Consider the following 16,649-nt stretch of genomic DNA (forward strand, 5'->3'; position numbering starts at 1 on the left):
GTGCCCAAAGCACTCAATGCTTCTTCGCAGGCCCCCGGTTTGCCGGGGCGGGGGGGGGGGGGGGGCAAAGCAAAAAGGGCAGTGTGGGGTTTTGGGGTTTTCGCCCCCCCCCCCTCTGTCGGGGGGGGGGGGGGGGGGCTCATGGGTCACATCTCCTTTCCATGTCCTCAGTTGTTCCACTACAGAAGAGGGGCTCCTGCAACCTTGCTCTGAAAACCTCTCCCCTCTGTGTCCCATGGACAGTGTCACCCAGTATCCCAGGGAAAACTGGAGCAGTTTTTGCTGAGCTGTTTGGGGCTGTTGTCCTAAAGCTAAGCAGGGGTGGGGGTGGGGAACAGACAGGTCCTAGGTCTGGTCCCTCATGTCCTTGTCTTGCATGAGGGACAAAGCCTCATTTCCCAGGACATTCAAGCATATTCCAAGCAGAGCCCTCTTCCAGCCCTGATTCTGCCCCTTCTTTCATTTCCTGCTCCTCCTTTTCCCCCCAGCTTCACACTGAGATTCTCACTTCCCCCTTTTTTCTCCTTATTCATTCTTTCATTCAAAACACATTTACTGGGACTTCCCTGGCGGTCCACTGGTTAGGACTTCGCTTTCCAATGCAGGGAGTGTGGGTTTGATCCCTGGTCGGGGAGATAAGATCCCACATGCCTCGCGGTCAGAAAACCAAATCATAAAACAAGAAATACTGTAATAAATTCATTAAAGACTTTAAAAATGGTCCACATCAAAAAAAGTCTTTAAAAAAAATATTTACTGAGCTCCTGACCCAGGGGAATAAGACAGACAAATCTACGCTTTTCATGAGACTTAATCCACTAGGGGTAAGGAACAGAAAGAAGTAAATGTAATAATAAAAATAAAAAATAAAATAAATAAAATAAATAAAATAAAAATAAATAAATAAAATAATAAAAATAAAAAATAAAACCCATACTACCTCCTTGGTTATTACAGATATGAGATTAGGGAACACATCTGGAAGCAGAGTCCTGTTGCTCTCTCCCCTCCCCCACCTCCTACGCCCCTGCCTACCCTGGGAGGTCACTGTCTGGGAAGGAAGAGCAGTGTCAGAAGTTCTGCAGGTAGTGAGGCTGCCGAGGGCACCAGCTGGGTGTTAAAGTCCCCTACTATGATTGTGTAACTGTCAATTTCCCCTTTTATGGCTGTTAGCATTTGCCTTATGTATTGAGTTGCCCCTATGTTGGGTGCATAAATATTTACAATTGTTATATCTTCGTCTTGGATTGATCCCTCGGTCATTATGTAGTGTTCTTCTTTGTCTCTTGGAAGAGTCTTTATTTTAAAGTCTATTTTGTCTGATATGAAAATTGCTACTACAGCTTTCTTTTGATTTCCATTTTCATGGAATATCTTTTTCCATCCCCTCCATGCTGCATGACGTCTAAGCCCAAAAGTCCTAGGAGGAAGTGAGTCTATCTCTTCCCAGGTTTGGTGCCAGGTAGAACTCACCTTGGCATGCTAATGCAAGGATGAGGCCTGCGTGGGTGAGTCATTCTGCGGGAGCATTATTTTCCCTCTCAAAATCCCTTCTTGGATATGTGAGAAATCCATAGTCCTCCTTTTTTTAAAACTCGACTGCAATTCTTGTGAACTTTATTTTGTATGAGATCATCCTTCCCCTGCCTGCCATGATTTACAAATTTATAGCCCAAAACATTTTACCTTGGCTGACAAATGGCACAGAGCCCTAATCTCATATCTGTAATAACCAAGGAGGCAGTACGGGTTGATGGTTAACAGCATGATCTCTGACCAGTGCGTGGGTTGGAATCCTTAGTTGTGACCTTTGGCAAGTGAATTACCCTTGACGTGCCTTAGTTTGGACGCACATAGGCACTCACAAAATAGGTGCTATTATTACATTTACTTCCCTGCTTCCATCCAGGGCAGCTGTCACTGTGACCAGAGGTGAGTATGCTGGGAAGGGGCTTGAGCCCACCCTTACCAGGAGACTTTGGGTACCTCCAGTCTTGTATCAACCCAGGTCACTCTGAAGCCCTAAGACTTAGGCTGGCCGGGCAGTGGGTGGGGCAGAGATGGATAACCAAGGAGGCAGTATGGGCAGACATGGAAGTGCCCACAGGCTCCTATAGGACAGAGGGCAAGGCTGGGGCAACAGAGAGGTGCCCCTGCCCTCCCCCCACCAGTCCATTATAAATCAGGCAGAGCACTTCCGATTTTCATACTCTGTTTCTCAGAAAGATAGTGGTGTCCTTGGCTCTGCACCTGGTGTTCCCACACTGCCTCCAAGATGTCAGCTAAAGCCATAGAGAGCGGGGAAGGAGATGCCACTGACCTCAGCCCGCTGGAATATCCCTCTGATGGTGAGTGCTCTAGGGAAGCTCCAGAGGGCGGGGTGGCCCAGGGCTTGGGGTGCCTGAACGAGGGCAGAGGGGGTCTTCTAGGTTCTGGCCTGGACCTGCCACCAGGTGCACTGTGCCTCATCAGGTCTCTAACCTCGTGGGCCTCAGACTCCTGCTCTGTGAAGTCTGGAACCTGCCAGCTCCGCGTTGGTGCTGGGTCTCCCTCTCTCTGTCTTCTCCTTGGGTTCACCTCCAAGCATCTTTGTCACCTCTTAGCACAGCTGCCGTTGAGGTCCCCTCCCAACATCAGAGTTCTTGGGAGTTTCGGGAGATGGTCGAGGGCACCGTGTGGGGCCTCTGGTCCCTCAGCTGCCCACCCCGCTGGGAGCTCCCCCTCCTCTTCTTTTTTTTTTCCAGAGGAGGATGAACCTTCCCAGTCATCCGACCAGGCCTCTGATGGTTCTCCTGGGAAGCCACCACAGGGGCCACCCCAAGGGCCAGATGGATCTGGCTCTGACCCCAGAGACCCACCCAAGGCTGGAGGCAGCAATTTTGCCCATTACGCAGGTAACTGATCCCTGAGCATCAATCCACGGGCCCTCACCCAACTCCCCACTGCTCAGTTCAGCCTTCTGAGTTGTCAGTGTCAGGCCCACGTTCCTGATAGAATCTCTCTGACACTCACATTGTCAGAAAAAGGGCACAGTGTACACGAGAGATGAAATCAATGATGCTCTAGAATCAGAGGAACCACACTTCAGGACTTGGCTCTGCCTCTGACTTGCTGAGCGACCCAGAACCAGTCACTTGCCCTCTCTGGGCCTTGAACGGTTTGCTTTTAAGAGCAGGGTAGGATGAGGTCCCTCTTAGGGCTTTCCCAGAGCCAGGTCATATTCTATTAGGAGGGACGGAGTTGCCGCTCAGGTTCCTGGGCAGCTGGCAGGCGCAGGCTCAGGCACGGCTCCTTGCCGGTTAAGTACACTGGCCGTGCCCGACCTTTTGGCCCCATAGCACCCAAGGCGGGTGAGTACCATTTCTCCATTTCCGCCCCTCCCGTGACGCCCCAGGGCCTGGTTGCTAAAGTCCACCCAGGACACACCTTCGCAGAGTAATGTGTCGTGTAAGGGTGGGGCTAGCCCGGGCCAGGGCAACAAAAGACACCAGCTTTTTAGTTTTTTGGGGGGGGGGGGGGAGGGCCGGTGGAATACACATAGCATTAAATTTACCAACATAACCATTTGTCAGCGTGCCGTTCAGTAGTGTTGACTATATTCGCATTACCGTGCAACCAACCTCTGGAACTGTCTTCATCTGCCCAAAGTGAAACTCTGTACACATTAAACATTAACTACTCATATCCTCCTGGCCCCAGCTCCTGGCAACCACAGTTACTTCTGGCTCTATAAATTCGACTAATCTAATCTAATATCCATGGAGGTGGTATCATACAGTGTTTGCCTTTTGGTGACTAGTTTATTGTACTTAGCATAAGGTTCCCAAGGTTCACCTATATGTCAGAACTTGCTTTGTAAGGCTGAATGATATTCTGTTGTGTGTATATATCACATGGTGATCATCCATCCGTTGATGGACACTTGGGTTGCTTCCACCTCTTGGCAATTGTGATCAATGCTGCTGTGAACACGGGGGTGCAAATATCTCTTCAAGACCCCGCTTTCAATTTCTTTGAATATATATCCAGAAATGGGATTGCTGGACCATATGGTTTTCTATTTTTAATATTCTCAGGAACTGCCGTACATTTTCCATAGAGGTGATGGTGACTAGGGTGGCAGTGGTGGAGCCAGAGACAGATTGGAGTCATGCAGCCACAAGCCAAGGATTGTTGGCAACCCCTAGACAATGATGCTAGAAAGAGGCAAGGAAGGGTCCTCCCCTAGAGCTTTCAGAGAGAGCCTGGCCCTGCCTACACCTTGATTTTGGACTTCTGACCTCCAGAACTGTGAGGGACCATGAGAGAATCAACACAGTTTGAGGTAATTGGTTACAGCAGCCTCAGGGAACTAACATGGGCAGACCTCATTTTATTGTACTTTGCAGATACTGCGTTTTTTACAAGTTGAAGGTTTGTGGCAACCTAGCATTGGCAGATGTTGGTTCACATTTTTAGCAATAAAGTATTTTTAAATTAAGGTATACTCCTTGTCTTTTTAAACAAAAGGCTATTACACATTTAGTAGACTACAGTATAATATAAACGTAACTTTTTTTTTTTTTTTTTTGCGGTACACGAAAACAGTGAGGCCTCTCACTGCTGTGGCCTCTCCCGTTGCGGAGCACAGCCTCCGGACGCGCAGGCTCGCGGGCCTAGCCGCTCCGCGGCATGTAGGATCTTCCCGGACCGGGGCACGAATCCGTGTCCCCTGCATCGGCAGGCGGACTCTCAACCACTGCACCACCAGGGAAGCCCCCAGACATAACTTTTTTATGCAGTGGAAACCAAAAACTTCACTTGATATTCGCTTTCTTGCGGTGGTCTGGAACCGAACCCTCAGTATCTCCAAGGTGTCCCTGGACAGAGATTGAAAATCCCATTGTGGTTGAAGGCTGTATTAGAGTCAGAGTCTGTACAAGGAGGAGGTGGGAGTCTCTAGGGGGGTGTGGACATTGGTAATAGAGAGGGGGCAGTTTTTGTTAGTGACAGGGTCTAGGGCAGCTTTCTGCAGTGATGAGCATGCTCTCTGCGTGATCCAGTATGGTAGCCACTAGCCACATGTGACTATCGAGTCCCTGAAATGTGGGCCGTGGGACTGAGGAACTGAGTTTTAAATTTTATTTCATTTTAATTAAGATTTAAATAGCACACATGGCTAGTGGTTCCTATAGTGGGCAGCGTAGGCCTAGTGTATGACCTTGGGTGTGTGTGGCATAGAGTTCAAGATCCTTGGAAGTGAGGCATGAGAACTTCAAGGCCAGTTTGTTGGAAATATCATCTGTGCAGAAACGGAAACCCTCAAGACAGGTCAGGGGTACTGATGGAGGGAGAGGTGATGGTGAGCCATGAGCTGCAGCCTTCAAGAAATGACTGGAGGTCTGAGGCTGATTTCGTACCTTCTCTCCCTTGCCTGGGACCAAGGCTCCTCTTCGTGGGGAGCTGGCTGAGCTCACTCCTGCAACTCCTGAAATCTCCGGAACTCCTGGTCCCAGCTGCCCCAGCACCCCAGTCCCTGCCCCTGTCAGATGTCCCTGCCAGCCCCAAGAGCTCTCAGCAATTCGACATGGTCCAGGCATGCTCTGCCCCGTGGTGCCAGGGGCTCCAGCCACAAGGCAGGACACACAAAGGAAGCAGGGTGACTTCTCTCTTTTTTTTTTTTTTTTGAATTTTTGAATTCTATTTTATTTTATTTTTTTATACAGCAGGTTCTTCTTAGTTCTCCATTTTATACATATTAGTGTATACATGTCAATCCCAGTCGCCCAATTCATCCCACCAGCACACCCCCCACCACTTTCCCCCCTTGTTCTCTACACCTGTGTCTCTATTTCTGCCCTGTAAACTGGTTTTTCGAGGTTCCACATATATGCATGAATATACGATATTTGTTTTTCTCTTTCTGACATTACTTCAGTCTGTACGATAGACTCTAGATCCATCCACATCACTACAAATGACCCAATTTCGTTCCTTTTTATGGCTGAGTAATATTCCATTGTATATATGTACCACATCTACTTTATCCATTCATCTGCTGATGGGTATTTAGGTTGCTTCCATATCTTGCCTATTGTAAATAGTGCTGCAGTGAACATTGGGTTGCATGTGTCTTTTTGAATTATGGTTTTCTGTGGGTATATGCCGAGTAGTGGGATTGCTGGGTCGTGTGGTAATTCTATTTTTAGTTTTTTAAGGAACCTCCATACTGTTCTCCATAGTGGCTGTATCAGTTTACATTCCCACCAACAGTGCAAGAGAGTTCTCTTTTCTCCACACCCTCTCCAGCATTTGTTGTTTGTAGATTTTGTGATGATGCCCATTCTGACTGGCGTAAGGTGATACCTCACTGTAGTTTTGATTGCATGTCTCTAATAATTAGTGATGCTGAGCAGCTTTTCATGTGCTTCTTGGCCATCTGTATGTCTTCTTTGGAGAAATGTCTATTTAGGTCTTCTGCCCATTTTTGGATTGGGTTGTTTGTTTTTTTAATATTGAGCTGCATGAGCTGTTTATATATTTTGGAGATTAATCCTTTGTCCATTGATTCGTTTGCAAATATTTTCTCCCATTCTGAGGGTTGTCTTTTCGTCTTGTTTGTAGTTTCCTTTGCTGTGCAAAAGCTTTTAATTTTCATTAGGCCCTGTTAGTTTATTTTTGTTTTTATTTCCATTACTCTAGAAGGTGGATCAAAAAAGATCTTGCTGTGATTTATGTCATAGAGTGTTCTTCCTATGTCTCCTCTAAGAGTTTTATAGTGTCCGGTCTTACATTTAGGTCTCTAATCCATTTTGAGTTTATTTTTGTGTATGGTGTTAGGGAGTGTTCTAATTTCATTCTTTTACATGTAGCTGTCCAGTTTTCCCAGCAGCACTTATTGAAGAGACTGTCTTTTCTCCATTTTATATCCTTGCCTCCTTTGTCATAGATTAGTTGACCATAGGTGTGTGGGTTTATCTCTGGGCTTTCTGTCCTGTTCCACTGATCTATATTTCTGTTTTTGTGCCAGTACTATATTGTCTTGATTACTGTAGCTTTGTAGTATAGTCTGAAGTCAGGGAGTCTGATTCCTCCAGCTCTGTTTTTTTTCCCTCAAGACTGCTTTGGCTATTCGGGGTCTTTTGTGTCTCCTACAAATTTTAAGGATTTTTGTTCTAGTTCTGTAAATAATGCCACTGGTAATTTGACAGAGATTACATTGAATCTGTAGATTGCTTTGGGTAGTATAGTCATTTTCACAATATTGATTCTTCCAATCCAAGAGCATGGTATATCTCTCCCTCTGTGTCATCTTTGATTTCTTTCATCAGTGTCTTATAGTTTTCTGAGTACAGGTCTTTTACCTCCTTAGGTAGGTTTATTCCTAGGTATTTTATTCTTTTTGTTGAAATGGTGAATGGGACTGTTTCCTTAATTTCTCTTTCTGATCTTTCATTGTTAGTGTATAGGAATGCAAGAGATTTCTGTGCATTAATTTTGTATCCTGCAACTTTGCCAAATTCATTGATTAGCTGTAGTAGTTTTCTGGTAGCATCTTTAGGATTCTCTATGTATAGTGTCATGTCATCTGAAAACAGTAACAGTTTTACTTCTTCTTTTCCAATTTGGATTGCTTTTATTTCTTTTTCTCCTCTGATTGCCATGGCTAGGACTTCCAAAACTGTGTTGAATAATAGTGGTGAGAGTGGACATCCTTGTCTTGTTCCTGATCCTAGAGGAAATGCTTTCAGTTTTTCACCATTGAGAATGATGTTTGCTGTGGGTTTGTCGTATATGGCCTTTATTATGTTGAGGTAGGTTCCCTCTATGCCCACTTTCTGGAGAGTTTTTATCATAAATGGGTGTTGAATTTTGTCAAAAGCTTTTTCTGCATCTATTGAGATGATCATATGGTTTTTCTTCTTCAATTTGTTAATATGGTGTATCACATTGATTGATTTGGATATATTGAAGAATCCTTGCATCCCTGGGATAGATCCCACTTGATCATGGTGTATGATCCTTTTAATGTGTTCTTGGATTCTGTTTGCTAGTATTTTGTTGAGGATTTTTGCATCTCTATTCATCAGTGATATTGGTCTGTAATTTTCTTTTTTTGTAGTATCTTTGTCTGGTTTTGGTATCAGGGTGATGGTGGCCTCATAGAATGAGTTTGGGAGTGTTCCTTCCTCTGCAATATTTTGGAAGAGTTTGAGAAGGATGGGTATTAGCTCTTCTCTAAATGTTTAATAGAATTCATCTGTGAAGCCGTCTGGTCCTGGACTTTTGTTTGTTGGAAGATTTTTAATCACCGTTTCAATTTCATTACTTGTGATTGGTCTGTCCATATTTTCTGTTTCTTCCTGGTTCACTCTTGGAAGGTTATACCTAAGAATTTGTCCATTTCTTCCAGGTTGTCCATTTTATTGGCATAGAGTTGCTCCTAGTAGTCTCTTAGCATGCTTTGTATTTCTGTGGTGTCCGTTGTAACTTCTCCTTTTTCATCTCTAATTTCATTGATTTGAGTCCTCTCCCTCTTTTTCTTGATGAGTCTGGCTAACGGTTTATCAATTTTGTTTATCTTCTCAAAGAACCAGCTTTTAGTTTTATTGATCTTTGCTATTATTTTCTCTGTTTCTATTTCATTTATTTCTGCTCTGATCTTTATGATTTCTTTACTTCTACTAACTTTGGGTTTTGTTTGTTCTTCTTTCTCTAGTTCCTTTAGGTGTAAGGTTAGATTGTTTATTTGATATTTTTCTTGTTTCTTGAGGTAGGCTTGTATTTCTATTAACTTCCCTCTTAGAACTGCTTTTGCTACATCCCTTAGGTTTTGGATCATCGCGTTTTCATTGTAATTTGTCTCTAGGTATTTTTGAATTTCCTCTTTGATTTCTTCACTGATCTCTTGGTGAAGAGATTTAGCAACGTATTGTTTAGCCTCCATGTGTTTGTGTTTCTTACGTTTCCTTTCCCTGTAATTGATTTCTAATCTTATAGCATTGTGGTTGGAAGAGATGCTTGATATGATTTCAGTTTTCTTAAATTTACCAAGGCTTGATTTGTGACCCAAGATGTGATCTATCCTGGAGAACGTTCCATGTGCACTTGAGAAGAAAGTGTAATCTGCTGTTTTTGGATGGAATGTCCTATAAATGTCAATTAAATCTATCTGGTCTACTGTGTCATTTAAAGCTTGTGTTTCCTTATTAATTTTCTGTCTGGATGATCTGTCCATTGGTGTAAGTGAGGTGTTAAAGTCTCCCACTATTATGGTGTTACTGTCGATTTCCTGTTTTATAGCTGTTAGCAGTTGCCTTATGAATTGAGGTGCTCCTATGTTGGGTGCATATATATTTATAATTGTTATATCTTCTTCTTGGATTGATCCCTTGATCATTATGTAGTGTCCTTCCTTGTCTCTTGTAACATTCTTTATTTTAAAGTCTATTTTATCTGATATGAGTATTGCTACTCCAGCTTTCTTTTGCTTTCCATTTGCATGGAATATTTTTTTCCATCCCTTCACTTTCAATCTGTATGTGTCCCTAGGTCTGAAGTGAGTCTCTTGTAGACAGGATATATATGGGTCTTATTTTTGTATCCATTCAGCGAGCCTGTGTCTTTTGGTTGGAGCATTTAATCCATTTACATTTAAGGTAATTATTGCTATGTATGTTTCTATTACCATTTTCTTAGTTGTTTTTGTAGGTCTTTTCCTTCTCTTGTGTTTCCCACTTAGAGAAGTTCCTTTAGCATTTGTTGTATAGCTGGTTTGGTGGTGCTGAATTCTCTTAGCTTTTGCTTGTCTGTAAAGCTTTTGATTTCTCCATCGAATCTGAATGAGATCTTTGCCAGGTAGAGTAATCTTGGTTGTAGGTTCTTCCCTTTCATCACTTTAAGTATATCATGCCACTCCCTTCTGGCTTGTAGAGTTTCTGCTGAGAAATCAGCTGCTAACCTTATGGGAGTTCCCTTGTGTGTTGTTTGTTGTTCTTCCCTTGCTGCTTTCAATAACTTTTCTTTGTCTTTAATTTTTGCCAATTTGATTACTATGTGTCTCGGCGTGTTTCTCCTTGGGTTTATCCTGTATTGGACTCTCTGTGCTTCCTGAACTTGCATGGCTATTTCCTTTCCCATGTTAGGGAGGTTTTCAACTATAATCTCTTTGAATATTTTCTTGGGTCCTTTCTCTCTCTCTTCTCCTTCTGGGACCCCTGTAATGCAAATGTTGTCATGTTTAATGTTGTCCCAGAGGTCTCTTAGGCTGTCTTCATTTCTTTTCATTCTTTTTTCTTTATTCTGTTCCGCAGCAGTGAATTCCACCATTCTGTCTTCCAGGTCACTTATCCGTTCTTCTGCCTCAGTTATTCTGCTATTGATTCCTTCTAGTGTAGTTTTCATTTCAGTTACTGTATTGTTCATCTCTGTTTGTTTGTTCTTTAATTCTTCTAAATCTTTGATAAACATTTCTTGCATCTGCTCAATCTGTGCCTCCATTCTTTTTCCAAGGTCCTGGATATCTTCACTATCATTATTCTGAATTCTTTTTCTGGAAAGCACTTCATTTAGTTGTTTTTCTGGGGTTTTATCTTGTTCCCTCATCTGGTACAAAGTCCTCTGCCTTTTCATTTTGTCTAGCTTCTGTGATTGTGGTTTTCGTTCCTCAGGCTGCAGGATTGTAGTTCTTTTTGCTTCTGCTATCTGCCCTCAGGTGGATGAGGCTATCTAAGAGGCTTGTGCAAGGTTCCTGATGGGAGGGACTGGTGGTGGGTAGAGCTGGGTGTTGCTCTGGTGGGCAGGGCTCAGTAAAACTTTATTCTGCTTGTCGGCTGATGGGTGGGGCTGGGTTCCCTCCCTGTTGGTTGTTTGGCCTGAGGCGACCCAAAACTGGAGCCTGCCCGGGCTCTTTGGTGGGGCTAATGGTAGACTCTGGGAGGGCTCACACCAAGGAGTACTTCCCAGAACTTCTGCTGCCAGTGTCCTTGTCCCTTGGTGAGCCAAAGCCACCGCTTGCCTCTGCAGGAGACTCTCCAACAGTAGCAGGTAGGTCTGGTTCAGTCTCCCCTGGGGTCACTGCTCCTTCCCCTGGGTCCCGATATGCACACTACTTTGTGTGTGCCCTGCAAAAGTGAAGTCTCTGGGACTTCCCTGGTGGCGCAGCAGTTAAGAATCCGCCTGCCAATGCAGGGGACACGGGTTCCATCCCTGGTCCGGGAAGATCCCACATGCCGCGGAGCACCCAAGCCCGTGTGCCACAACTACTGAGCCTGCACTCTGGAGCCTGTGAGCCACAACTACTGAGACTGTGTGCCACAACTACTGAAGCCCGCGCCTAGAGCCCACGCCCTACAACAAGAGAAGCCACCGCAATGAGAAGCCTGCGCACTGCAACGAAGAGTAGCCCCCGCTCGCCACAACTAGAGAAAGCCTGCCTGCAGCAACGAAGACCCAACGCAGCCAAAAATAACTAACTAGATAAATTTATATAAAAGGAAAAAAGAGCGAAGTCTCTGTTTCCCCCAGTCCTGTCAAAGTCCTGCAATGAAATCCCGCCAGCCTTCAGAGTGATTCTCTAGGAATTCCTCCTCCCGTTGCTGGACCCCCAGGTTGGGAAGCCTGACGTGGGGTTCAGAACCTTCACTCCAGAGGGCGGACTTCTGTGGTACAATTGTTCTCCAGTTTGTGAGTCACCCACCCAGCAGTTATGGGATTTGAGTTTATTGTGATTGCACCTCTCCTACCGTCTCGTTGCACCTTCTCCTTTGTCTTTGGATGTGGGGCACCTTTTTTGGTGAGTTCCAGTGTCTTCCTGGCAATGACTGTCAGGAAGCAGGGTCCCTTCTGGTGGGGGAATTAGAGATGCTTCCTGCAGAAAGTGACAAGTAGGCTGAGCCCTGGAGGACGGGGGGCTTTCACTCCAACTGTAGCCTGAGAAGGGTATAGGGTATCTGGAAGAGGGAAAGACCAGAAAAGTCAAATTTATTCCATCGCAAATGAAAATAGCATGCTTTTCTTGATTTTGTTTTGTTTTGAGAAAATGATACCAAATGTATTGACTTCACAGAGCAGCATGAAACCTTTTCAAGGCAGGTGCCCCTCGCCATCTGGAGCATAACAGAGCTCCAGACTCTCGTCCATCCACCTCTGCATTCTCAGAAAATCAGACTTCTCAGGAAAAGCAGGAAGAGGCCAGGCAGGGGCTGCTCTCTTCTCTGATCCCAACTCCAGGGATCCCCTCCCACTGTGGCAGCAGCGGGGGTGCAGGGGGAGGCCAGTGCCATGCACTCATGGGGGTGCTTTTTGTCTCCAGGTAGGGCCTCTGTAGCCGTGATTAGAGGAGGTGAGTCTCTTTGGGAAGAAACTCAAGCCGTCATCTGACCCTGGGACCACCTGGCCTTGACCAAGCCCAAGATTGCACTGAGCCCCAGGATATAGGTGGGTAAGGGTGCAGTAGGCAGGGGACAGAGTTGGAACACTCGAGGTGACAAGAACCTTGCCAAGAAGGAACCGAAGCAAAGCCATTCAAAGCACCCAGGTCCAATCTCAGCTTCTCCCAAGTGCAAACCGTGTGACCCAGGCAGGTTGTTAAATCTGTCTCAACCCATGATTCCTCCCCAGAAAGCAGGGCCAGTGGTACCTCCAGAGGGTTGTAGGGGATGTGTAAGCTGAGCTGTAGGGATTCCTGAGACTGCTTTACAAACCCTCTAGCTTATCCTGTGAGCCCAGAGGTTTCCAGCTGTGCCCCTGGCCCGCATCTTCTAACACGGTGGCCAGAATTCAAGAAAATGAAAACATTTCTGTCACACCAGCCACAGTCTCAGGTGCTCATTGGCTACACGTGGGCAGCGTGTTGGACAGTGCAGATTCGGAACGTTTCCTGGTTGCAGAAAGTTCTACGGCTGCACTCTCTGGAGATGTAGGGGACCCCTGGGGGGACGCCCACAGGCAGCTGCAGGGCAGAGGGCAGAAGCTGCCACCCCAGCACCTCTTCAGAAGAGCAGCTCTGTCCTTATTCTGTGGGCCCTGTGATAGGGGGAAAGGCGCTATTTTCCCTGCCAAAAGGGGGCGCTTGAAGACCACTGCTCCTTTAATCTTATTTCACACAAGGGCGGTTGAGGCACAGGGAGGACAGGTGAGCCTTCCAGGACCACAGCAAAACAGAGAAATGCACAGGCCTGGGATCCAGCTTCTTGGCAGGACCCCGTGTCCACTTCTACAGCCTTCCTTTGCCTCAGGCCCCGTGGCTCTCACGAGAGCGACGTGGACCCCTCACCTCATCCCCCTCAGGAAGGTATCAGGGAGAACTGGGGAGTCTGTCCCCTGTGGCCAACCCTAAAGCTCCTCTCCTGCTACAGCCGTGGCCGTGGGGGCTGTGCCCGTGGTGCTGGGCGCCATGGGCTTCACCGGGTCAGGAATCGCAGCCGTCTCCTTAGTGGCCAAGATGATGTCAGCGGCCGCCACGGCCAATGGGGGCGGAGTTGCCGCCGGCAGCCTGGTGGCCACTCTCCGGTCTGTGGGTAAGTGTCCGGGCGGGAGGAAGGGGTGAGGGTGTGACACACCAGCACAGGATTCAGCCCAGCGGCTAAGCCGGAGGGAGGGCCTGTCTGCTTCCTCCAGCTTCGTGGGCATCAATGTCCCTGGTCCTTTGACTCTCCCTCACTGTCCCCTCTTCTGGTTGGGGGTGGGTTTGGGGGCGTGCAGCGCAGCAGGTGCGCGTTCCCCATCAGCCCTACAAACCTGCGTAGGGCCCTCCCCTCGCTGGGCCCAGCCTCGTGCTGGGGAGGGAGAGGCAGAGACCCTGTGCCATTTCTCAGAGGGTCTGTCCTGTCGCTGGTGGAGTCACCACCAGAGTGCGTGTCTCCTCTTCGGGCAGCAGCCCCTCCCCAAAGCAGACCTCCTGGGGTTTCAGGAAGTAGAGGAGGGAACAGGACTGGGATGTCTGGGTCTTGGGCCTCCTGTGGGTCCTGGGTTCTCTGACCTCCCCAGTCTTGCCGGGAGCTGCCGGGGCTGCCTGTCCCCTTGTGCTCTAACCCCCTCCTCTCTCCCAGGGGCAGCCGGACTTTCCATGTCATCCAACAACATCCTGGGCTCGGCTGGGTCAGCTCTTGGGGCCTGGCTGTGGGGTAGAAAAAAGAAAGCCCCTTCCTCTCCTCCACAAGGATCCAGTACTGAAGCAGAGAGGGGCTCCCGGGCTGGAGATGACCCTCCAGGGCCTCAGGATGTCAGTCCCCCAAATGACAAGTCCTCTGCCTCCAAAAATCCTTCAAAGAAGCATAGGAAATAAAGAAGAGATGCTGTGACCTTCACGAGTGTCTGCACTGCATTCTTGTCTACCAGGCAGGGCGCAGCGCATCTGCAGAGCCATGGCTTCAGGGTTGGGGGCAGCAGGAAGTCTGTAAGAATGGGCACTGATGTCTGCAACAGGAAGCCAGGTCTGTTGCAGTCCTGCCACCCAGCTGTGATCCTGGGAAGGTCATGTCTCCCCTTTGAGCCTCAGTTTGCTGCTCTTTGGATGGGATCGTGGATCACATGTCTTCAAAGATGTCAGCCAGAGGCAGCAATATAGGATGGCTTGGCCCTGGGGTCAGTTTGAGCCACTGACCCTCAGTTATGAAACACTTTATCCTCAGGGATTATTGACCCCTCCCCTCCCCACCCAGGACCCTGGGTCTGACTGTATCATGAGTCTAGGAGCTCAGCAACACTTGTCTGCCTGGCCTGGTGGCCTTTGGAGCTCTTCAGGTAGGTAGAGAATTTGCATTTCTCCAGAGAGCTCTGTCCCGGTTGGTGTAGAGCTCAGGGTCCTTAGGCTCCAAGGGAGACTGGCCAGAACCTGCAAGGACAGACAGGCCTCCCTCCCCCGGTGGGGCTCCCAAGAGGCTTGTCAATGCAGAATACTCATTTGTCTCCTAAGGCCCACTGGCTGCCTGGCCCTGGGTCAGGTGGCAGGCGCTCTATGTGTGTGGACCTGGCCTCTGCCACCTGCCTGTCTGCCCATGCAGATAACCCATACCGTTTCTGGCAGCCCTGCTTCCACTTTAGACTTGAGTCTCAGATCTTGTCCTGTTGGCTCCAGGACCCCAGGCCAGGTCCCCACTCTGGCCTTCACCCCCGTCTTCCTTCACTGCCCCTCCTCCACCAGGCCCTCTCCCTCAGATGCTGCCCCAGTTCACTCATACAGCTCCCAGCTAGCCTCAAGGGCTCCCAGAACACAGACAAGCTCAAGACGCACAGGTCAGTTCCACATCTTCAGAAAGTCTGCTCCTGTGGGTAAGACAGGCAGGCGTGGGCAGGGGCGGCTCCTTCCTGCCGCCCCTACCCTCGGGGAGCGGGGGGCTCAGCGAGTGGAGGGGAGACCCGTCTGCATCCACTGGAAGAACTGTCTCATGTTTCTCATCTGGGTGGCTGCAGGCAGAGAAGCTGGGTCTTGGGAGGGAAGTGACTTAAGCCCCCAACTGGGCTCTGGGACTCTGGAAGCCATGAGCCTAGTCCGTGCCCGGGTGACCCTCACGCTGTGAGCCTGGGTAGGGAGAAGAGACAAGCATTAGGAGGAACCAAATCAGAGCCATTCAAGCCCACGCTTTGGAAGCAGCTGGACCTGGGTCGAGTCCCGCTTTGCCAAGCCAAGCTTTGTGATCTTGGATGAATCTCTTACCCTCTCTGTGCCAGTATTTCCCCATCGTAAAATGGGGATAGTAATCTCATCCTTCTCGTTGAGTTAGTGAGGAAAGTGCATGAGAACAGGAACCCAGAACAACCTGACCGTGGTATAGGCCTTAAAAACGTAATTCGTTCTGATTTCCTAATTCTGGCACATTTTAAATTACTCCATGGAGATCTAAGGGAGTTCTAGAAATCTGTGTTTCAGGAGGAGGGAAGCAGCCCACCTCGGGAAGTAAAATCTCCCTCCAGCCCCCTCCCCACCTTCCCCTCACACAGGTCCTTCTGTAACCCCAGTACCATATCTTGGACCCTTCCCAGGCCTGCATCTTCCACAAGCTCAGAGCAGCCTCTCTACCCCTTGGAGCCCCTTGAGATTTTTAAGGGCAGTGGGTGTGATCCCAGTTCTGGTGTCCTCATCTCCCCATCAAAGCTCCACTGTTTCAGCAATTTGGGTGCCGGTCAGTTTCTATGCCATAGAATTTACCAGTGCTGTCCTCTTAGCCTCTAACCTGGCTTCCAAGATACTGTCTGCAGGGAGCCTGGTCAAAGTGGGCGCGGCAGCCTCTGGAGGTGTCTTGGCAGGACTTCCTTGGCTGAGTGTTCCTGGCAGGGACTGGTGGGAGCTGGCTTGGGGGCTAGGGAGGGCACAGGGTCCTGCCCAAGGACCCATGGGAGGGGACAACAGCATCACCTTCAGTCTCTCTCCCTCCCCTGTCCTTCCCCTTGGGTGTCCGCCCTGGCTTTCTCTCTGAGAGGGGTCAGAGGGAGGCAGGTCCCTGGGCACAGGGGATCTGGGCCCCCTGCCCTCTCCTTCCTAGAGAGGGGGGACCCTGCGGCTGAGGCCCACTCTCTGGCTCTCACTTCCTTGGGATTCACCACCAGAATTCTCCTCCTTTAGGTTTTTACCTAAGCGTCCAACCAGCCTTTCGTAAGTTTGTCCTGATGGATCTCAGATCCAGAGCGTTGATTTGAACAAAATTCTTCAATTCAGGCCCATTTTCTTC

General features: G+C 48.2%; 1 protein-coding gene across 2 annotated transcripts in view; it reads left to right on the plus strand.

Annotated features, from left to right (window-relative positions):
• LOC114904732 (interferon alpha-inducible protein 27-like protein 2) overlaps positions 1-15,882 on the plus strand; it is a 17,837-nt gene extending 1,955 nt beyond the window's left edge. The window contains exons 1-6 of one of the 2 annotated variants that reach the window (XM_029238975.1): positions 1,538-1,932; positions 2,223-2,348; positions 2,745-2,894; positions 12,293-12,322; positions 13,338-13,499; positions 14,031-15,882. In XM_029238975.1, coding sequence (XP_029094808.1) covers positions 2,276-2,348; positions 2,745-2,894; positions 12,293-12,322; positions 13,338-13,499; positions 14,031-14,266 — 651 coding nt within the window. In that variant the 5' untranslated portion in view covers positions 1,538-1,932; positions 2,223-2,275 and the 3' untranslated portion in view covers positions 14,267-15,882. Of the gene's footprint in view, positions 1-1,537; positions 1,933-2,222; positions 2,349-2,744; positions 2,895-12,292; positions 12,323-13,337; positions 13,500-14,030 lie in introns of those variants that run through there. The other variant, XM_029238976.1, reaches the window with a different exon arrangement.
• Positions 15,883-16,649: the final 767 nt, after the last annotated feature.

The sequence above is a fragment of the Monodon monoceros genome, unplaced genomic scaffold (assembly GCF_005190385.1).
Source record: "Monodon monoceros isolate NGI ecotype Baffin Bay Population unplaced genomic scaffold, NGI_Narwhal_1 Super_Scaffold_21, whole genome shotgun sequence".
NCBI classification, from domain to species: Eukaryota; Metazoa; Chordata; class Mammalia; order Artiodactyla; family Monodontidae; genus Monodon; species Monodon monoceros.